Raw genomic sequence first — 22,833 nt, forward strand, 5'->3', positions numbered from 1 at the left:
AGGCACACAGAGGGGTGCTAAGCCCCAGTTCCAGCAGCTTCTCAACCAGTCTGCTGGGGACTATTGTGTTGAATGCTGAACTAAAGTCAATGAACAGCATCCTCACATAGCCCCCCTGGCTGTCCAGATGAGAGAGAGCGGTGTGTAGAACCTGGGAGACCGCATCATCCGTGGACCTGTTCGGACGGTATGCGAACTGTAGTGGGTCCATGTTGCGAGGGCCGCTCACCACTGTGCACTCGCTGGTGGCTCAGCAGATAGGAGGAGTGGGTGAAGCCCTTGCCACACTGGGGGCAGATGCAGGGGCGGTCGCCGGCGTGCTCCCGCTGGTGCCTACACAGATTGGAGGAGTAGGTGAAGTTCTTGCCGCACTGGGCGCAGGTGAAGGGGCGCACGCCGGTGTGGATGTGCTGATGCTCCCGCAGCTGGGAGGAGTTGGTGAAACCCTTACCGCACTGGGCGCAGGTGAAGGGGCGCTCGCCGGTATGGGTGCGCTGGTGGTTCAGCAGCTTGGAGGAGCTGATGTAGCCCTTGCCGCATTGGGTGCAGTTGAAGGGGCGCTCGCCGGTATGGGTGCGCTGGTGGCTCAGCAGCTTGGAGGAGCTGACGTAGCCCTTTCCACACTGAGCGCAGGTGAAGCGGCGCTCGCCGGTGTGGGTGTGCTGATGCTCCTTCAGCTGGGAGGGGTGGGTGAAGCCCTTGCCACACTGGGGGCAGATGTAGGGGCGGTCGCCGGCATGCTCCCGCTGGTGCCTACACAGATTAGAAGAGTAGGTGAAGCTCTTGCCGCACTGGGCGCAGGTGAAGGGGCGCTCGCCGGTGTGGATGCGCTGATGCTGCAGCAGGTTGTCGGAGCGGGCGAAACCCTTGCCGCACTGGGCGCAGTTGAAGGGGCGCTCGCCGGTATGGGTACGTTGGTGGCTCAGCAGCTTGGAGGAGCTGATGTAGCCCTTGCCACACTGAGCGCAGGTGAAGGGGCGCTCGCCGGTGTGGGTGTGCCAGTGCTCCAGGAGCTTGGAGGAGTGGGTGAAGCCCTTGCCGCAGTCAGAGCAGGTGAAGGGCCACTCCCTGCTGTGCACCCGCTGGTGCTCCTTCAGTTCTGACGACGACATGAATCCTTTGCTGCAGTCGGAGCAGGTGAAGGGCCGCTCACCGCTGTGTTCCCACCGGTGCCGCTGTAGCCCAGACAACCGGGCAAACCTCTTGCCGCAGGTGGAGCAGGTGAAGGCCTTCTCGACCGTGTGCACGCGCCGGTGGATCTTCAGTACCTGCACCGTCTTGAAGGTCTTGCTGCAGTCGGAGCAGCCAAAGGGGCGTTCGCCCTTGTGCGCCCGCCGGTGGATGTCCAGTAGGCACGGGTACAGCCAGGCCTTGCCACACACGTCGCACTTATAACATTTCTCCTTGTTGGGCCCCAACATGTGGTCCTCCACCGAAGCTCAGCCCACACACCGAGCAGATGGCGGTGCTCACCGGCATCCTGGCCACCCTCAATAAGCACTCACGTCCCCGTCTCTCCGTCCACAGCAACTGCTCCTAAATCCTGCAGGAGGGGAACACAGAGGGTCAACAAGCTGGCAAACAGGACATGACTAACACGTGAATATCAGCAGTGCTTGAAGGGGGTTGACAAGGTCAGGGGTGAAGGGGGTGAGGGAGTGGGGAATGAATTGGGGGTCAGTGTTCCTGTTAAATCATGTTCTTTACCTTCAGTCTGAATAATTACACGTAATACTGGGTGAGCACATCAGATTTATTCCACCATGGGGTTCTTCCCTTGAGGATCTCCAGACATAATACTAGTTTTTTAGATTTAGATTTAGATTCTACAGCGCGGAAACAGGCCCTTTCGGCCCACCAAGTCCGCGCCGCCCAGTGATCCCCGCACATTAACACTATCCTACACACACCAGGGACAATTTTTACATTTACCCAGTCAATTAACCTACAAACCTGCACGTCTTTGGAGTGTGGGAGGAAACCGAAGATCTCGGAGAAAACCCACGCAGGTCACGGGGAGAGCGTACAAACTCCATACAGACGGCGCCCGTAGTCAGGATCGAACCTGAGTCTCCGGCGCTGCATTCGCTGTAAGGCAGCAACTCTACCGCTGCGCCACCGTGTCTGAAAAGATCTCAACTCAGGGAAGGGGAAGAACAACTTCTCCACGATTGTTTACTTTATTATACAGAAAGGAAAAAGGGACGTAACAGATAAAATTAAGGACCAATTACAAATCTAATACAATTCCCATGGTTACAGAGAAAACAAAATCATTAATACAGGTCACATGCTCAGAAACCAAACCATTAATATAAGTCACATGCTTTTGGGGAAACGCATCAATTTGCCTAGAGTGGATTCAAAACTTTTCCTACTTTCACACGCACCCATATAAGGAGTTGTTATTAAGAAATAAACTTTCTTTATCTCTATACACGAGCAATCTCGCAGCTGCATGACCTTGCTTTACCGTTTCAATACACAGCACTCACACAGTCAGACAGAGTAGTGGGAGAGTAATTTAAGGACAATAGCCCCACCTCTTCTGTACACTCCTTATCATTCGTAAAGGGACAAACACATTCTGTTCCCACGGATAATGTTTCTGCCACAATCATCCATCTTACTGCTTTCCACTGAAAATAAGCATTCATTTTATATTAGCTAAAACAACAAAAGAAACCATCTCAACTATAACAAAATATCAATATCTCTAATTAACTATATCATTAATAGCATAGATTCTCATTCCCTTTACCCTAGGACGCTAAGGGAATGGAATATGCCACCATCAACACACGTGCAACTCCCGATGTTCAGTCATTTTAAAAGGGGATTGAGCAACAAGATCTCCTCAACTTGGCCAAAAAGGCCCACTTCAAAATGAAATCACTACTCACTCCGACCTGCGCGAGATAACCACTTATGAGGTGTTTGCGCAGTAATGAACCAGAACCAGGGATGTGGGGGGTGAGAGGGGAAGGGATTGAGTGGGTGGGTTGGGGGGGGGGTTAGTGAGTGAAGGAGGGGTGGGTGAAGGAGGGGGTGAGTGGGGGGGGGGAGGAGGTGAGGGGAGGGGGTGAGGGGGAGAGTGGGTGAAGGAGGGGGCGAGTGCGGGGGGAGGGGTGGGTGAAGGAGGGGGTGAGTGGGTGAAGGAGGGGGTGGGCGTGGGGTGAGTAGGTGAAGGAGGGGGTGAGTGAGTGTGGGGGTGTGGGGTGAGTGGGTGAAGGAGGGGGTGAGTGGTGTGGGGGAGGGGTGAGTGGGGGGTTAGGGGGTGGCGCCGCACCGACCTGGGATCGCCGAGCAACCGGGAACTGCGTCGAGCCGCCCGCCCTGCGTCGTGACGTACACACGCCCTGTGTCGTTCGCCTTGCGCAATGACGTCACCGCCAGTCCGATCTGGGTAAGGCCCTGGAGCTCCGCGCCGCTATCTTTTCCCATGATGCACGCCGTCGCCCCCCCCCCCACGTGTTTCTGCGCAATGGCGAAGGGGCGGGGCCGCCTGTCCCCCTCGGATTCACCGTGACGTCAGGGGGCTCGACGAGGTTCCCCGAAGCTCGGCGACCCCAGTGTGCCGACCCCCCCCACCCCCCTGTCACTCCTTCCCTCTCACCCACTCCCCCCCTCACATATCCCACTCACTGACCCCGCCCCACTCCCCCCTCACACATCCCACTCACTGACCCCCCCTTACTCCTCCCCTCTCACCCCTCCCCCCCCACACATCACACTCACTGACCCCACCCACTCACTCATCCCCTCCTCACTCACCCTCCCACTCACTCATCCCCTCCCCACTCACTCACCCACCCCCTCCCCACTCACTCCCCCAACTCACTCCACCCCTCTCCCCCCTCATTCAATCACCCCCCCTCTCACCCTCCCCACTCCCCTCACACATCCCATTCACTGACCCCCCCCCCACCCACACACACCCCCTCACTCCTCCCCTCTCACTCCCCCCCCCCACTCCCCCCTCACACATTCCACTCACTGACCCCCCCCCCCCTCCACTCAATAGACAATAGGTGCAGGAGGAGGCCATTCGGCCCTTCGAGCCAGCACCGCCATTCAATGTGATCATGGCTGATCATTCTCAATCAGTACCCTGTTCCTGTCTTCTCCCCATACCCCCTGACTCCGCTATCCTTAAGAGCTCTATCTTGCTCTCTCTTGAATACATTCAGAGAATTGGCCTCCACTGCCTTCTGAGGCAGAGAATTCCACAGATTCACAACTCTCTGATTGAAAAAGTTTTTCTCATCTCAGTTCTAAATGGCCTACCCCTTATTCTTAAACTGTGGCCCCTTGTTCTGGACTCCCCCAACATTGGGAACATGTTTCCTGCCTCTAACGTGTCCAACCCCTTAATAATCTTATACGTTTCGATAAGATCTCCTAGTGAACCTACGCTGCACGCCCTCAATAGCAAGAATATCCTTCCTCAAATTTGGAGACCAAAACTGCACACAGTACTACAGGTGCGGTCCCACTAGGGCCCTGTACAACTGTAGAAGGACCTCTTTGCTCCTATACTCAACTCCTCTTGTTATGAAGGCCAACATTCTATTGGCTTTCTTCACTGCCTGCTGTACCTGCATGCTTCCTTTCAGTGACTGATGCACTAGGACACCCAGATCTCGTTGTACGTCCCCTGTTCCTAACTTGACACCATTCAGATAATACTCTGCCTTCCTATTCTTACCACCAAAGTGGATAACCTCACACTTATCCACATTAAACTGCATCTGCCATGCATCTGCCCACTCACACAACCTGTCCAAGTCACCCTGCAACCTCATAGCATCTTCCTCACAGTTCACACTACCACCCAGCTTTGTATCATCTGCAAATTTGCTAATGGTACTTTTAATCCCTTCATCCAAGTCGTTAATGTATATTGTAAATAGCTGCGGTCCCAGCACCGAGCCTTGCGGTACCCCACTAGTTACTGCCTGCCATTCTGAAAGGGACCCATTTATCCCCACTCTTTGCTTTCTGTCTGTCAACCAATTTTCTATCCATGTCAGTACCATACCTCCAATACCATGTGCTCTAATTTTGCCCACTAATCTCCTATGTGGAACCTTGTCAAAGGCTTTCTGAAAGTCAAGGTACACCACATCCACCGGCTCTCCCCTGTCAATTTTCCTGGTTACATCCTCAAAGAATTTCAGAAGATTAGTCAAGCATGATTTCCCCTTCGTAAATCCATGCTGACTGGGAACAATCCTGTTACTACTATCCAAATGCTCTGCAATTTCGTCTTTTATAATTGACTCCAGCATCTTCCCCACCACTGATGTCAGACTAACTGGTCTATAATTTCCTGTTTTCTCTCTCCCTCCTTTCTTAAAAAGTGGGACAACATTAGCTACCCTGCAATCCACAGGAACTGATCCTGAATCTACTCTCATCTCACTCTCACCCCCTCCCCACTCACCCGCCCTTACTCCTCCCCTCTCACCCCCTCCCCCCCCCCACACATCCCACTCACTGACCCCCCCACCCACTCACTCGTCCCCTCCCCACTCACCCCCCCACTCACTCCACCCCTCTCCCCCTCATCCAATCACCCCCCACTCACTCCTCCCCCCCACACATCCCACTCACTGACCCCCCCACCCACTCACCCCCTCTCACCCCCTCTCACCCCCTCTCACTCCTCCCCTCTCACCCCCTCCCCCCCACTCACCCTCTCCCCACTCACTCCAACCCTCTCCCCCTCACCCAATCACCTCCCCCCACTCACCCCCTCACTCATCCCCTCCCCCGTCACCCCCCCACTCACTCATCCCCACCCCCCACTCATCCCCTCCCCTACTCACCCACTCCCCCCGTCACCCCCCTCACTCACTCGCCCCCCTCAATTACCTGGGCGAGATAACCACTTATGAGGTGTTTGCGCAGTAATCAACCAGAACCAGAACCCACCTGCTTACCCCCTCCCCAACTCACCCCCCTCACCACTCGCCCCCTCCGCCCCACTCACACCCTCCCCCCCCCCCCACTCACCCCCTCCCCACTCACCGACTTACCCCTCCCAATCACCCCCTCCCCATCCTCCACCCCTTCCCCATCCCCCCACACACCTTGGCCCGACCCCTCCCCTGACCCCCCATTCCCAGGTGAAGGGGCGCTCCCCGGTGTGTAGGCGCCGGTGCATCATCAGGTCCAGTGACGACTTGAAGCCCTTGCCGCAGTCGGAGCAGGTGAAGGGCCGCTCACTGCTGTGCACCCGCCGGTGGACCTTCAGCTCCTGCGCCGTCTTGAAGGTCTTGCTGCAGTCGGAGCAGTCGAAGGGCCGCTCACCGCTGTGCACACGTTGGTGGCTCTTCAGCTCCTGCACCGTCTTGAAGGTCTCGCTGCAGTCGGAGCATCCGAAGGGCCTCTCACCGGAATGCACGTGGTAGTGCCGGTGAGCGGCCCTTCGACTGCTCCGACTGCAGCAAGACCTTCAAGACGGCGCAGGAGCTCTCGTAGCGGGTGAAGTCCTTGCCGCAGTCGGAGCAGGTAAAGGGCCTCTCGCCAGAGTGCATGCGGTTGTGCCGCCGTAGCCCCGACAAATGGGCAAAGCTCTTGCCGCAGGTGGAGAATAATAATAATAATAATAATATGCCTTTATTGTCATTGTACGAACAGTACAACGAAATTAAAAGTGCTACAGCTGAAACAGTGCGACAGTGCAGATCTTTCAAAGACCATCGCACAGACATAGGAACCAACACAACAAATACCAGTATCAATAAAAAAACAATTAAAAAACCTAATAAATAATGAATGAGTTTTACACCTAAAATGCAAAAAAAAATTTTTTTTAAAGTGCGACGAAAATGAGAGTCGTCAAGTCAAGTGTTTCCATTCACTGTTCTTATGACCCAGGGAAATAAACTGTTTTTAAGTCGGTTTGTTCTGGCCCTTAGGCTCCTGTAGCGCCTCCCAGAGGGCAGGAGAGCAAACAGTTCATATCCTGGGTGTGTGCTGTCCTTGATTATATTTCTGGCCCTGTTTAGACAACGCGGGCTGGAGATGTCCTTCAGAGAAGGTAGTGGACAGCCGATAATTTTCTCTGCTGTCTTAATAACCTGGAGGGCCTTCTGGTCTGCATCCGAGCAGCCAGCATACCACACAATGGTGCAGTATGCCAGTACGCTCTCAATGGTGGAGCGGTAGAAGGTCACCAGCAGATTCTCCTTCAGTTTGTTTTTCCGGAGTAGTCTTAAGAAGTGCAGTCTCTGCTGTGACTTTTTAACTACCGCTTTAGTATTTGCAGTCCAGGAGAGGTCCTGGGAGATGGTGGTCCCCAGGAACTTGAAGGTGGAGACCCTCTCCACTTCCTCCCCATTTATAAGAAGTGAGGTGGGAACCGCTCTGTGTCTCCTGAAGGCCAGTACCATTTCTTTTGTCTTGCTTGTATTCAGCGCTAGGTTGTTTGCCTCGCACCATTTGGACAGAGCACAGACCTCATCTCTGTATGCAGACTCATCTCCTCCAGTGATCAGACCGACCACAGGTGTGTCGTCTGCAAATTTGATGATTGAATTGGAGGGGTGAATAGAAATGCAGTCGTGTGTATACAGAGCATAGAGGAGGGGGCTCAGCACACAGCCCTGCGGGGAACCAGTGCTGAGCGTAATGGTGGAGGAGCTGTGGGGGCCGATCTTGACAGATTGTGGGCGGTTTGTGAGGAAGTCTCTTATCCAGGCGCAGATGGATGGGGGAAAACCCAGGTTATTATACAGCTTAGTATGCCTGGGATGATCGTATTGAATGCCGAGCTGTAGTCTATGAAAAGCATTCTTACATAGGTCCCCGGGCGCTCCAGGTGGCTCAGTGCAGTGTAGAGGGCTGTATTGATGGCGTCTTCTGTAGATCTGTTTGCTCGATAGGCAAACTGATGAGGGTCAAAGCTGGGAGGAAGGATGGCATTGATGCGTTGTGCCACAAGTTTCTCAAAACATTTCATAACAACCGATGTAAGGGCTATTGGTCTGTAGTCATTTAGACTACTGACAGCAGGCTTTTTGGGGACAGGGATAATAGTAGCCGATTTTAAGCAGGATGGGACGGTGGCTTGTGTCAGGGAGATGTTAAAGATCTTTGTGAGGACCCCTGAAAGCTGGTCAGCACAAGCTTTCAGCACTTTACCAAGTACTCCATCAGGTCCTACTGCTTTATTTGGATTCACCATCTTTAGTACACGTCTCACTTGGTGTTCCTGTAAAGTGAGCGTGTTGGGTGTGATAGATGGTGGGGGCAGGATGGCTTTGTGTGGCACTGCAGTCTGCAGAATGTCCCTTCGACTGCAGCCAGACCTTCAAGACGGCGTGGGACCTGGAGATCCACCGGCGGGCGCACACAGGCGTGAAGTCCATTGTCTGCTCCACCTGCGACAAGAGCTTTGAAGAGTCGTCGGGGCTGAGGCACCACTGGCGGGTGCACAGCGGTGAGCGGCCCTTCACCTGCTCTGACTGCGGCAAGGGCTTCAAGTCGTCGTTGGACCTGTTGATGCACCGGCGTCTGCACACCAGGGAGCGGCCATATACCTGCAGCGACTGCGGCGGCAAGGGCTTCATCCGCTCCATCAGCCTGTTGGAACACCAGCGCATCCACACCGGCGAGCGCCCCTTCACCTGCTCCCAGTGTGGCGAGGGCTTCACCTGCTACATCTGCCTGCTGCAGCACTACCACATGCACTCCAGTGAGAGGCCCTTCGACTGCTCCGAATGCGGCAAGGACTTCTACACAGCGCGGGACCTGAAGATCCACCGGCGGGTGCACATGGGCGAGAACCCCCATGGCTGCTCCACCTATGGCAAGAGCTTTGCCCGGTTGTCGGGGCTGATGGAGCACCAGGGCTGCACGGCAGTGAGCGCTTCACCTGCCGAATGTGTGGCAAGGCCTTTGCCCGCTCCTCCAGCCTGCTGGCACACCGCACTGTGGATAGGCGGCGTTTAAGTCAACACTAAATGCTGCAAGGAATGGGTAACGTTTCGGGTCGAGATCCTCTTCAGTCTCGACCCGAAAAGTCATTCTTTCCATCTCTCCAGAGATGCTGCCTGTCCCGCTGAGTTACTCCAGCAATTTGTGTCCTTTTTTGTAAACCAGCACTGCAGTCCCTTGTTTTTAAACCATTCTGGTAAACCCTCTCTGCACCTTCCCCAAAGCCTCCACATCAGTCCTGTAATGGAGTGACCAGAACTGTATGCAATACTCCAAATGCTACCTGACCAATGTCCCTTAAAGCACGAAGGGGAAATCATGCTTGACAAATCTACTGGAATTTTTTGAGGATGTAACTAGGAAAATTGACAGGGGAGAGTCAGTGGATGTGGTGTACCTCGACTTTCAGAAAGCCTTCGACAAGGTCCCACATAGGAGATTAGTGGGCAAAATTAGAGCACATGGTATTGGGGGTAGGGTACTGACATGGATAGAAAATTGGTTGACAGACAGAAAGCAAAGAGTGGGGATAAATGGGTCCCTTTCGGAATGGCAGGGAGTGACCAGTGGGGTACCGCAAGGTTCGGTGCTGGGACCCCAGCTATTTACGATATACATTAATGACTTAGATGAAGGGATTAAAAGTACCATTAGCAAATTTGCAGATGATACTAAGCTGGGGGGTAGTGTGAATTGTGTGGAAGATGCAATAAAGCTGCAGGGTGACTTGGACAGGTTGTGTGAGTGGGCGGATACATGGCAGATGCAGTTTAATGTAGATAAGTGTGAGGTTATTCACTTTGGAAGTAAGAATAGAAAGGCAGATTATTATCTGAATGGTGTCAAGTTAGGAAGAGGGGATGTTCAACGAGATCTGGGTGTCCTAGTGCATCAGTCACTGAAAGGAAGCATGCAGGTACAGCAGGCAGTGAAGAAAGCAAATGGAATGTTGGCCTTCATAACAAGAGGAGTTGAGTATAGGAGCAAAGAGTTCCTTCTACAGTTGTACCGGGCCCTGGTGAGACCGCACCTGGAGTACTGTGTGCAGTTTTGGTCTCCAAATTTGAGGAAGGATATTCTTGCTATTGAGGGCGTGCAGCGTAGGTTCACTAGGTTAAATCCCGGAATGGCGGGACTGTCGTATGTTGAAAGGCTGGAGCAATTAGGCTTGTATACACTGGAATTTAGAAGGATGAGGGGGGATCTTATTGAAACATATAAGATAATTAGGGGATTGGACACATTAGAGGCAGGAAACATGTTCCCAATGTTGGGGGAGTACAGAACAAGAGGCCACAGTTTAAGAATAAGGGGTAGGCCATTTAGAACGGAGATGAGGAAGAACTTTTTCAGTCAGAGAGTGGTGAAGGTGTGGAATTCTCTGCCTCAGAAGGCAGTGGAGGCCAGTTCGTTGGATGCTTTCAAGAGAGAGCTGGATAGAGCTCTTAAGGATAGCGGAGTGAGGGGGTATGGGGAGAAGGCAGGAACGGGGTACTGATTGAGAGTGATCAGCCATGATCGCATTGAATGGCTGTGCTGGCTCGAAGGGCTGAATGGCCTACTCCTGCACCTATTGTCTATTGTCTATTGTCTATAAAGCTGAACGTTTACATTCCTCTCTCCTTATCTCACACCCTTTTATCTGCTTGTTTTCTCTCGCCTTTTATTTGCTTGTTTTCTCTCGCCTCTGTCACTCACTCCACCCATCTGCCGATCATCTGGTAACATAGTGTCAGTCTGAAGAAGGGTCCTGACCCGAAACGTCTCCTATCCACGTTCTCCACAGATGCTGCCTGACCCACCGAGTTACTCCAGCACTCTGTGAAACGTTACCTATCCATGTTCTCCAGAGATGTTGCCTGACCCGCCGATTTACTGCATCACTTCATGTTGGATACAGCGTGGAAACAGGCCCTTCGGCCCAACTTGCCTACACCGGCCAACATGTCCCAGCTACACTAGTCCCGCCTGCCTGCGTTTGGTCCATATCCCTCCAAACCTGTTCTAAATGGCCTACCCCTTATTCTTAAACTGTGGCCCCTGGTTCTGGACTCCCCCAACCACTTGCCAGGCTTTGTCCCGCCCCCCTCTCTCTTTTCCAGCTTCCTCCCCCCACCCTCTCCGATCATTCTGAAGCAGGGTCCTGACTCAAAACATCTGTCCATTCTACACCTCGACCTTCGGAGGCTTCGGGCGCGGGTTCTGTGGACCTCAAAATCGGATGCTCGCAGGTCCCTGGCTGGCGACCGGCTTTCGGGAGCTCCAGCTGTAGCAGCTTTGAACCGCCCCGAATTGCAAGGATATGGGGGGATTTTATTGAAACATATAAGATAATTAGGGGATTGGACACATTAGGGGCAGGAAACATGTTCCCAATGTTGGGGGAGTCCAGAACAAGGGGCCACAGTTTAAGAATAAGGGGTAGGCCATTTAGAACGGAGATGAGGAAGAACTTTTTCAGTCAGAGAGTGATGAAGGTGTGGAATTCTCTGCCTCAGAAGGCAGTGGAGGCCAGTTCGTTGGATGCTTTCAAGAGAGAGCTGGATAGAGCTCTTAAGGATAGCGGAGTGAGGGGGTATGGGGAGAAGGCAGGAACGGGGTACTGATTGAGTGATCAGCCATGATCGCATTGAATGGCGGTGCTGGCTCGAAGGGCTGAATGGCCTACTCCTGCACCTATTGTCTATTGTCTATTGGCTCGATGGGCCCATCTGCAGCACCTTCATCGCCCTGCGCAGATCGGCCGTGGGATCTTCCATCGCCCGGTAGGGGCTTCATAAAAATCAGGAGCCTCGATCGCCTCGACGCAGCAGCTTGACTGCCTGACCGCGGGAGAAGAACAAAGGAGATAAGACTTTTTTTGCCTTCCATCACAGTGAGGAGGTGCCTGGAGGAGTAACTGTGATGCATGTTTATGTTAAACTTATGTAATTGTGTGTTTTGTGCTCTTTGTTGTCATGACTGTACGGCAAAGACATTTTGTTCAAATTTATTTTTGAATGACAATAAATGCTCCAATTCAAAAAATTCATTTCAATTTGACTGAGCCGTCCACAGTGTACAGATACATAATTTGGGGTATAATATTTAATGCAAGTACATGGATAGGTGAGGTTTCGGGTCGGGACCCTTCTTCAGTTTAATTGTAGTTGAGGAAGGAAGCTGGAAGGGAGGTGAGGGTGGGACAAAGCCTCACTTGCATCTCCTCCTGTGGAGATCTGTCCTTTTTCTTTGCTTCAGCCACTAGACTCCGCATGGGCTTTGCAGCATTGTGTGCTAGGTTAAAGCACATGCTTGAGGCTCTCTGTTTCTCACTGTTGCCTGTAGCTCTTTTTCAGATTAGCACCACTCCCGCAGGTCGGACTGCTCTCTCGCCTGCGGAGATCGTTTATGGGCGGCCTCTCCGCACTCCTTGGAATGATGCTCCTCCGGCGCCGGTGCATTTCCACCATATGACTGACGAAATGACCACTTATATTATTGCCCTAACTAAAGCTTTGCATTTTGCTCATTCACAGGTTCGCGCTGCCTTTGGTACTCCACTTGCCAATACTCCCCCTTCTCCAATCACGCCTGGTTCTTATGTCCTTATTAAAAATTGGACTAAGAAGTCCCTTGACCCACGGTGGGAAGGACCCTTCCAAGTTCTTCTTACGACCCCCACGGCTGTCAAGATTGAAGGACGATCGGCCTGGGTGTATCTACATCACTGCAAATTGATTGGTCAGGCCAATCAACAGAAGAAGGAGGAGGAGTCTGTTGGGAAGGATGGGAATGTTTAAGTCAATTTATCTCCTGTTTTATAAGTTTTTGTTTTTGAGTTTTAAGTTTTTGTGTTTTTAAAATCTTTTTGTGAGTCGTTTGTCTTTCAGACCAATCCAGATTATCATATACAAATATGGGACACGAAGTCTTATGTGGCCTCTTGGGGTTCGCCCAGATTACGAGTATGGCCGGGATACTCTGGCGATGTGATCCCGGACGTAGCAACCGAGTTTTCCACCTTTGTAGAAACGATGTGATGATGTGTGATGACGATACACCAGAGGCTACGGGATCTTGGAATGTCACCAAGTATAATTACTGTAACGGAATCCTACACCAAGATACCAGGAGAGTACTCCTGAGATACCGCAACAGGTGGGATTTGCCCTGTTTGTTCCAGGAGTGTCGCTTCGACTTCATTTGTCCATGCGACGGCGATCATGCTCTCATGAGGCCTCTCACCAAGACTCCCTCTTGACACCCCGGGGGCACGACGAAAAAGAGAGATGGATGATGCTCAGAACTTATTCATAAGGGCTCATGATTTGATGTACTCTCCCGAATCCGTTGTCTGTTACCCCTCCACTTCAGTGGTGGGCCTCTTAACTCCCACCCCAGTCTCGAATCCCAGTTATTTTATCCAAGGATGACATTCGAACCTTCCTGAATGGGATGACCGAAGGAGTGGATTGGGGAGATTGGGGTTTGGGCAAATGGTACAACTGGTTTATTAATATTGCTATATATCTCGGCATTATCTTAATATGTGTGTTTGTAGGCATTGCAGTAATTAAATGTATAATTGCGAGGCTTATGCGAACGATGGAGGGGATTGGGAATACCCACAAAATGCTGATGTTGAGAATGGAGGAGACAGGGGAAACGTGTCCCATGCTAAAGGAGGAAGAAAGTTCAATGGGAGGACTCACGAATGATCAGCTGAATGAGCAGGTGGCAGGAGAGTTAGTGGAAGAGGAGTACATCCGATTAATTGTTCTGGGGAGAAACCAGAGCTATGGGGATGTTTACCACTAGTCTCCAGGAGGGGTTAGGGTATAAGAATCCGGCGGAAGGAGTAGGGACTAGAGGCGAGATTAGACAGCCTATCCGGCTAATAAAGCATCATGAGGTTAGGAATAAACTCTGACGACTCTATAAACTCGCCTCTAATGAGCCTTCCGTTTGATTTATACCTTTATAGTTATCATAGAATGATAAAAGGGGGGAATGTGGAGATCTGTCCTTTGTTCTTTGCTTCAGCCACTAGACTCCGCATGGGCTTTGCAGCATTGTGTGCTAGGTTAAAGCACATGCTTGAGGCTCTCTCTTTCTCACACACCTGCTTGAGGCTACGTAATCACAAAAATGCTGAGCTTGCTAAAGCTAGTAGTAATCAGTAGCCCAAACCGCAGAATGTTCCAGCTCGTCTTCAGAGGAGAAAAACACAATGTATAAAGAACATAAACAATAAACAGACGCCGACTAAACCTTGAACAATAGCATGTTAGGACCTTATATGGGAAAACTGACTTTGTTCCAACACTCGGCCGTATAAGGGAAAACTGACTTAATTCCAATATTGATTGGTTGTGATACTTGTAAATAATTGTGAATTCTGCGGTTTTGGGGGATAAAAGGGGCTTAATTCTAGGGGCTGGTGTGACACGTTTCCACTGGCCCTGGAGTCCGTAACTCTGTGTGTGCTTTTAGAAACCTGTCCACGAGATCTCTAATAAACTAACAGGTAAAGTCTGTGCCGTCTCTGATTATTGTCATCCAACTGACCGCGAACGCGAAGTCGAACTCGACACTCCAACCGCATCTACTGTATCCGTTGTTCAAGATGTGGATCTTACACGTCGGTGAGACCAAACACACACTAGAGATATGGAAGGGTGAGGTGTGAAAATGACAGAACACAGCAGATGTGAAGGATATGCAAAAGTTACAGACAATGAGACTCAACAAGATGACTTTGAAGCTGGTATGACTTGGGTGGGGGAGGGATGAAGAGAGAGGGGATGTAACGGTTACTTGAAGTTAGAGAAATCAATATTCATACCACTATCAATAAAAGGGAGGTAGATTGTTGGATAGTTAACTAAAATCAGAGAATGACATTTCTCAACTCGAACGAAGTTTGATAAGTAGCCAAGTGTCCCGACCTGAGACGTTGCCCATATTTTTTCCCCAGCACTTTGTGCCAATCTTTGACAGACACATGGAACTGCAGATGCTGATTCATACACAAAAAGACACAAAGTGCTGGAGGCAGGATCTGTGGAGAACATGGATAGGTGACATTTCACAGAGTGCTGGATCAACACAGTGGGTCAGGCAGCATCTGTGGTCAACGTGGATAGGCGATGTTTCAGGTCTGAAGAAGGGTCATGACCCAAAAAACATCCGCTAGCCATGTTCTCCACAGACAAGACAGCACGGGCGGCACGGCGGTAGGGTTGCTGCCTTACAGCGAATGCAGCGCCGCAGACTCAGGTTCGATCCTGACTAGAGGCACCGTCTGTACGGAGTTTGTACGTTCTCCACGTGACCTGCGTGGGTTTTCTCCGACATCTTCGGTTTCCTTCCACACTCCAAAGACGTACAGGTATGTAGGTTAATTGGCTAGGCAAATGTAAAAAATATTGTCCCTAGTGTGAGTAGGATAGTGTTAATGTGCAGGGATCACTGGGCGGCGCGGACCCGGTGCGCCGAAAGGCCTGTTTCTGTGCTGTATCTCTAAAAATCTAAAAAAAATGATCGGCCTGGTGGGCCCGCCGGTGCTTTCGCAGCGCCCGCGAGCTGTCAAACGCCTCACCGCAGTACTGGCAGTCGTAGGGCTGGTCACTGGTATGCACGCGCGGGTGAGACCGGGCGTGGGAGGCCACGGCAAAGCACTCGCGACTCACCGGGCTGGGGATGGTATGGTCGTCGGCGTGCACCCGCTGGTGCCTCAGAAGCTTGGTGGAGCAGGTGAAGCCCTTGCCACACTGGGAGCAGGTGAAGGGCCGCTCGCCAGTATGGGTGCCCTGGTGCTCCATCAGGCTGTTGGATCGGGTGAAGCCCTTGCCACACTGGGAGCAGGTGAAGGGCCGCTCGCCAGTATGGGTGCGCCGGTGCTCCAGCATGTTGTAGGAGCGGATGAACCCCTTGCCGCAGTCGCTGCAGGTGTAGGGGCGCTCCCCGGTGTGCTGGCGCCGGTGCACCGTCAGGTCCGACAATTTCTTAAAGCCCTTGCCGCAGTGAGAGCAGGTGAGGGGACGGTCATCGGCGTGCACCCGCTGGTGCTCCAGCAGATTGTTGGAGCTGGTGAAGCCCTTGCTGCAGTGGGTGCAGGCAAAGGGGCACTCGCCGGTGTGGGTGTGCCAGTGCTCCAGCAGTTGGTAGGAGTGGGTAAAGCCCTTGCCGCAGTCGCTGCAGGAGTACGGCCGCTCCCCGGTGTGCAGGCGCTGGTGCCTCAACAGGTCCGAAGACGACTTGAAGCATTTGTCGCAGTTGGAGCAGGTGAAGGGCCTCTCACTGCTGTGCACCCGTTGGTGCGCCCACAGTCCTGACGACTGGGAAAAGCTCTTGCCGCAGGTGGAGCAGCCAAAGGGCTTCTCGCCCGTGTGCACACGCCAATGGATCTTCAGGTTCCGCGCCGTCTTGAAGTTCTTGCTGCAGTAGGTGCAGTCGAAGGTGCGTTCTCCGATCTGCGCCCGCTGGTGCCAGGACTTGCCAGACATGTCGCACTCATCACGCTTCTCGTTGTTAAGCCCCGTCATGTGGTCCTCCACCGAAGCTCAGCCCGCACACCGAGCAGATGTGGGGGGGGAGTGCTCACCGGCACCCTGGCTGCCCTCAATAGCCGCTCCCGTCCCCGTTTCGCCGTCCACAGCAACGGCTCCTAAACCCTGCAGGAGGGGAACACAGAGGGTCAACATAGAAAATAGGTGCAGGAGTAGGCCATTCGGCTCTTCAATATGATCATGGCTGATCATCCAGCTCAGAAACCTGTACCTGCCTTCTCTCCATACCCCCTGATCCCTTTAGCCACAAGGGCCACATCTTAAATATAGCCAATGAACTGGCCTCAACTACCTTCTGTGGCAGAGAATTCCACAGACTCACCACTCTCTGTGTGAAGAAATGTTTTCTCATCTCAGTCCTAAAAGACTTCCCCCTTATCCTTAAGCTGTGACCCCTGGTTCTGGACTTCCCCAACATCGGGAACAATCTTCCCGCATCTAGCCTCTCCAACCCCTTAAGAATTTTATATGTTTCTATAAGATCCCCCCTCAGTCTTCTAAATTCCAGCGATTACAAGCATAGTTTATCCAGTCTTTCTTCATATGAAAGTCCTGCCATCCCAGGGATTAATCTGGTGAACCTTCTCTGTACTCCCTCTAAGGCTAGAATGTCTTTCCTCAGATTAGGAGACCAAAACTGTACACAATACTCCAGGTGCGGTCTCACCAAGGCCCTGTACAACTGCAGCAGAACCTCCCTGCTCCTATACTCAAATCCTCTTGCTGTGAATGCTAACATACCATTCGCTTTTTTCACTGCCTGCTGCACCTATTTGCGGTACCCCACTAGTCACTGCCTGCCATTCCAAAAAGGACCTGTTTATTCCTACTCTTTGCTTCCTGTCCGCAAACCAATTCTCTATCCACCTCAACACTGAACCCCCAATACTTGCTTTCAATGACTGGTGCACCATGACACCCAGGTCACGTTGCATCTCCCCTTTTCCTAATTGGCCACCATTCAGGTAATACTCTGCTTTCCTGTTTTTGCCGCCAAAGTGGATAACCTCACATTTATCCACGTTATATTGCATCTGCCATGCATTTGCCCACTCGCCTAATCTATCCAAGTCACTCTGCAGCCTCCTAGCATCCTCCTCGCAGCTAACACTGCCACCCAGCTTCATGTCATTCGCAAACTTAGAGATGTTGCATTCAATTCCCTCGTCCAAATCATTAATATATATTGTAAATAACTGGGGTCCCAGCACTGAGCCTTGCGGTATCCCACTAGTCACTGCCTGCCATTCCGAAAAGGACCTATTTATTCCTACTCTTTGCTTCCTGTCCGCCAACCAATTCTCTATCCACCTCAACACTGAACCCCCAATACCTTGTGCTTTAAGTTTGTTCACCAATCTCCTATGTGGGACCTTGTCGAAGGCCTTCTGAAAGTCCAGATATAACACATTGACTGGTTCTCCCTTATCCACTCTACTAGTTACATCAAGCTGCCAAACAGGACATTACTAATATATGAACATCACTGATGCTGGAAGGGGGAGGGGATGAGGGTTGCCAACTATCGCACTCCCAAATATGGGACAATGTGACGTGACCTCACCCAGCCAGCGGCCACGTGCTGCCGCTCCACCAATGGTGGCCGGCCAGGCCGGGAGGCGGGTTGCTACGCAACCTCCATCAGGTGGCGCCCGGGCCCTTTGGGCCGACACCGTCCGGAACAGGTAGGGACAGGTTTTAACCCTCAGCGTCCAGGCCTCACAGCGCCTTAATACAGGACAAGGGCGGTCCCTTATCGGGATCGAGGGGTGAGGGGGATGAAAAGGGAAGTGGGGGAGGGTGGGGATCGAGTGGTATGGGGTCAATGGAATGGGGGGGACGGTGGAGGGGATGGGGGGAAGGGTGAGTGGTCCGGGGATGTGAGGGGGGGGGCCACACCGACCTGGGGGCGCCGAGCATCCGGGCACCGCGCCGAGTTCTCGCTGCCGGGGCCGGGGGAGCGATGCGACCGATGCAAGTGCCGGATGGGCGGCTGTGATTGGCGGAGGGTGCTGTCTGTCCGAGGGGCGGGGCTGCGTGTCGACCTATAGGACGGGCTCACCTGCGCCGGGGACGCGGCTCTGATTGGGCAGACGCAGGGAGGGGACGGTACTTGGTCTTGTGTGACGTGGGAGCCGGGGAGGCGCGGCTCGCTCCCATTGGCCGCTGGCGTCAGTGGGGGGGGAGGTGGTCGCCGGTTACGTGAGCCGATGGGACTAGACTTCCGCTCGCTCAGCGCTGGGAGCACAGGTGGGGAACAGCCGCCTCCGCTTGACACCGCGTCATTCCCCCACCCCCTCCTCCCTTCCCGAGGCGATCCTGCGGCCGGCGACCCGAAGAGTGGGATGTGCGTGAATGAGGGAGGGACGGAGGTCTGGACGCCCTCTGGTCCTCCCCATGCAGCGCCCCCTGGCGGCGGGAGGGTTGAGTTTAGTTTATTGTCACGTGTACCGTCCGAGGTGCAGTGAGAAGCTGTTTTTGTTGCGTGCTAACCAGTCAGCAAAAAGGCAACATATGATTACAGTCGATCCGTCCGCAGTGTACCGATAGAGGATAAAGGGAATTATGCTGAGTGCAAGACTTGTGTGACCCCAACACGGAGACAAGGTTTCTCCCTGTATAAGGTCGCAAGAGTCAGGAGCAGAATTAGGCCATTTAGTCGGCACGGTGGCGCAGCGGTAAAGTTGCTGCTTTACAGCGAATGCCGTCTGTACGGAGTTTGCACGTTCTCTCCGTGACCTGCGTGGGTTTTCTCCGAGATCTTCGGTTTCCTCCCACACTCCAAAGAGGTACAGGTATGTAGGTTAATTGACTGGGTAAATGTAAATATAGGTTAATTGACTGGGTAAATATCCCTAGTGTGTGTAGGATAGTGTTAATGTGCGGGGATCGCTGGGCGGCGCGGACTCGGTGGGCCGAAGGGCCTGTTTCCGAGATCTCTAAATCTAAAAATCTAAATCTAAAGACTACTCTGCCATTCAATCATGGACGATCTATCTCTCCCTCCTAACCCCATTCTCCTGCCTTCTCCCCATAACCCCTGACACCCGTATCTTGGTTCACGGAACGGTAATGAGCCATTATTAGGAGAAGGGGAGGTGCAACGAGACATGGTTGTGATTGTATATCAGTCACTGAAAGTAAGCATGCCTGTACAGCAGGCAATGAAGAAAGCTAATGGCATGTTGGCCTTCATTGCGAGAGGATTTGAGTTTCGGAGCAGGACGTTCCGACTGCAGTTGTACAGGGCTCTGGTGAGACTGCACTTGGAATATTGTATGCAATTTTGGTTTCTGAATTTGAGGAAGGACATTGTTGCTCTTGAGGGAGTGCAGTTTATGTTCACCAGGTTAATTCCCGGGATGGTGGGTCTGACATATGATGAAAGAATCGGTCGACTAGCCTTGTATTTGCTGGAATTTAGGAGGGGACCTTATAGAAACATTTAAAAATTATGAAAGGATTGGACAGGGTAGATGCAGGAATAATGTTCCCGATGTTGGAGGAGTCCAGAACCAGGAGTCACAGTTTAAGAATAAGGAGTCTGCCATTTAGGACTGAAATGTCGGAGCAGGGGAAGGGCCGCCCAGTGCTGTGCACCCGCTGGTGCCGCAGCAGATTGGAGAAGCGGGTGAAGCCCTTACCACACTGAGCGCAGGTGAAGGGGCACTCGCCGGTTGTACACCAAGCTCACCAGCTTGGAGTAACTGGTGAAGGCCTTGCCGCATTGGACGCAGATGTAGGGGCGCTCGCCGGTGTGGGGGCGCTGATGCTCCAGCACCTTGGAGGAGTGGGTGAACCCCTTGCCGCAGTCGCTGCAGGTGTACGGCCGCTCCCTGGTGTGCAGGCGCTGGTGTATCAACAGGTCCGACGACTGAAGCAGGTGAAGGGCTTCTCGTCCATGTGCACCCGCCGGTGCCGCTGTGGGCCCGACGACTGTGCAAAGCTCTTACCGCAGGTGGAGCAGCCAAAGGGCTTCTCGCCCGTGTGCATGCGCCGATGGATCTTCAGGTCCTGCGCCATCTTGAAGGTCTTGCTGTAGTTGGAGCAGTCGAAGGGACGTTCTCCCGTGTGCGCCCGCCGTTGGGTTTCCAGCACGCGCGGGTGCTGCCAGGCCTTGCCACACACGTCGCACTCATAACGCTTCTCCTTTTTGTGCCCGTCATGTGGTCCTCCACCAAAGCTCAGCCCGCACAACGAGCAGATGGGGCCGCCCTAACTGGCCGCTCACGTCCCCGTCTCTCCGTCCACAACGACGACACCTAAACCCTGCAGGAGGGGAACACAGAGGGTCAACAAGCAAGCAAACAGGACACGACCAACACAAGTGCTTGAAGGAGGGGGAAGGGCTGGGGTGAGGGGGGAGAGGGTGTGAGGGGTAAGGGGGGCGTGAGCGGCTGGTGAGGTGGGTGTGGGGGGATGTGTGAGGGGGGGAAGGCCGCAACGACCTGAGGGCGCCAAGCATCTGGGCAACACGCCGATCCTCCACCTGCGAGTGAACCGCTCTGCGCCGTGACGTCATCCGCACACATGGCGCCAAGACGTCACCGCACCGTCACAGGGCAGGGCGGCTGGCTGGCGGACGTGAGTGTGGCTCCACGCGGTGCCTGGATGCTCGTCGCCCCCATGTCGGCGCGGGCCCCCCCCCGCGTCTTCCCCATCCCCTCACTTCCACCACCCTCATCCCCCTTCCCCCTCCTCACCACCTTTCCCCTCCTTCCATCTCCCCCCACCGACAGCCTCTCTCCCTCACTCCCCCCTTCACCCCAACCCTCCCATCACCCTTCCACTGCTCCGACTGCGGCCAGAGCTTTTTGAATTTGTCGGGGCTGAGGTTTCAAGTCGATTCCCCGGATTTGAAAGTGCAATGGCGCTTGCACACCGGCGAGCGCCCCTTGTCCTGCGCCCACTGCGGCGAGGCCTTCACCCGCTCCACGACCCTGTTGAAGCTCCAGCGCCCCCCGTTGCTTCTGGAGGCCCGCGAGCAAGGCGTGGCCACTGACCGGCTCTGCCCAGGCACTGTTGCTTGGGCGGCTGCGATTGGCGGAGGGTGCTGACTGTCCAGGTGCGGGGCTGGGCTCGACCTATAGGACGTGAGTATCTACTCCGGGGGGCGGGTGGTACCTGTCCCTTTGAGACATCAGCCCCATTGGTCGCTGGCGCTGCCCGTCAATCGGGAGGGGCGGGACCTGGTTGCCGATCAGTCGGTCTCCGCTTGTCCAGCGCCGAGTGCTCAGGTGAGAAACAGCCGCCGCAGCCGCTCCTTCGTTCCCGAGGGCGCTCCTGCAGCCGGTGAGGCATGGGGGTGCGGGGGATGTGAGGGAGGTCTGGGCACGTCTGGCCCTCCGAGCGCAGCGCCCCCTGGCGGCAGGAGGTCGAGCCTCCTTTGTTCCTGTCTTTGTTCCTCTGTCTGCAGCGACCGCTGTCGGTTAAAGGCCGCGGCGCACCGTCCACAGCAACAACGGCTCCTAAACCCTGCAGGAGGGGAACACAGAGGGTCAACAAGCTGGCAAATAGAACATTACTAACACATGGACATCACTAGTGCTTGAAGGAGGGGGGGGTGACGGGGAGATGAGGCGGCAAGTGGGAGAAGCGGTGGGGGTGGGGGCCGTCGGGCAAGCGGGCACCGCGTCGAGCCGCCCTGCGCCGTGACACGGCGGTGACGTCATGGGGCCGCGCGCACGGATGACGTCATGTGCGGGCGGGAGATTCGGCGCGGTGCCCGGATGCTCGGCGACCAGGTCCCCCCGCCCCACACCCCCCCTCACCACCCTCCCGCACACACCCCCCTCACACCCCTACTCCCCTCACACATCCCCCCCACTCCCATTCACACATCACCCTCACACATCGCCCCACCCTCTCACACATCCCCCGTCACCCCTCCCGCACCAATCTGCCCACAACCCCCCTCACATACACACACCCCTCACCCATCCCCTCACCCTCCTCACACATCCTCCCATTCACACATGCCCTCTCAGATCCCCCACTCCCCTTCACACATCCCCCATTCCCCCTCACACATACTCGCCTCACCCCCTCAAACATCCCCTACTGATTGAGAATGATCAGCCATGATCACATTGAATGGCGGTGCTGGCTCGAAGGGCCGAATGGCCTACTCCTGCACCTATTGTCTGTCACCCCCCCACACCAATCCACCCACAACCCCCCTCACACACACACCACTCACTTATCCCCCCGCTCACCCTATACACATCCGCCCACACACATCCCCTCACCCCCCCCACACCCATCCGCCCACACCCCTCACCACCCCCCACACACATCCCCTCACCCCCCCACACCAACCCCCCTCACACACACA

At 54.0% G+C, this 22,833-nt stretch overlaps 2 protein-coding genes across 2 annotated transcripts; one reads left to right on the forward strand and one right to left on the reverse strand.

Annotated features, from left to right (window-relative positions):
* Positions 1-133: 133 nt before the first annotated feature.
* LOC144601041 (uncharacterized) lies at positions 134-16,493 on the reverse strand (the record flags this gene model as incomplete). The annotated part of the gene is made up of 4 exons (XM_078412978.1): positions 134-1,388; positions 6,119-6,420; positions 6,458-6,579; positions 15,523-16,493. Coding segments are annotated over 4 exons (2,619 nt in total), but the record flags the coding sequence as incomplete, so codon positions are not given.
* On the forward strand, positions 8,251-8,961 carry LOC144601190 (uncharacterized). The gene has a single exon (XM_078413152.1). It carries the CDS (start codon positions 8,251-8,253, stop codon positions 8,959-8,961), a length of 711 nt encoding a protein of 236 aa, XP_078269278.1.
* Positions 16,494-22,833: the final 6,340 nt, after the last annotated feature.

Source organism: Rhinoraja longicauda, chromosome 16 (assembly GCF_053455715.1).
Source record: "Rhinoraja longicauda isolate Sanriku21f chromosome 16, sRhiLon1.1, whole genome shotgun sequence".
NCBI lineage: Eukaryota > Metazoa > Chordata > Chondrichthyes > Rajiformes > Arhynchobatidae > Rhinoraja > Rhinoraja longicauda.

Excerpts from the sequence above, each read along its gene's own strand:
- LOC144601190 (XM_078413152.1), top strand. The coding sequence starts at position 8,251 with ATGGTGGGGGCAGGATGGCTTTGTGTGGCACTGCAGTCTGCAGAATGT.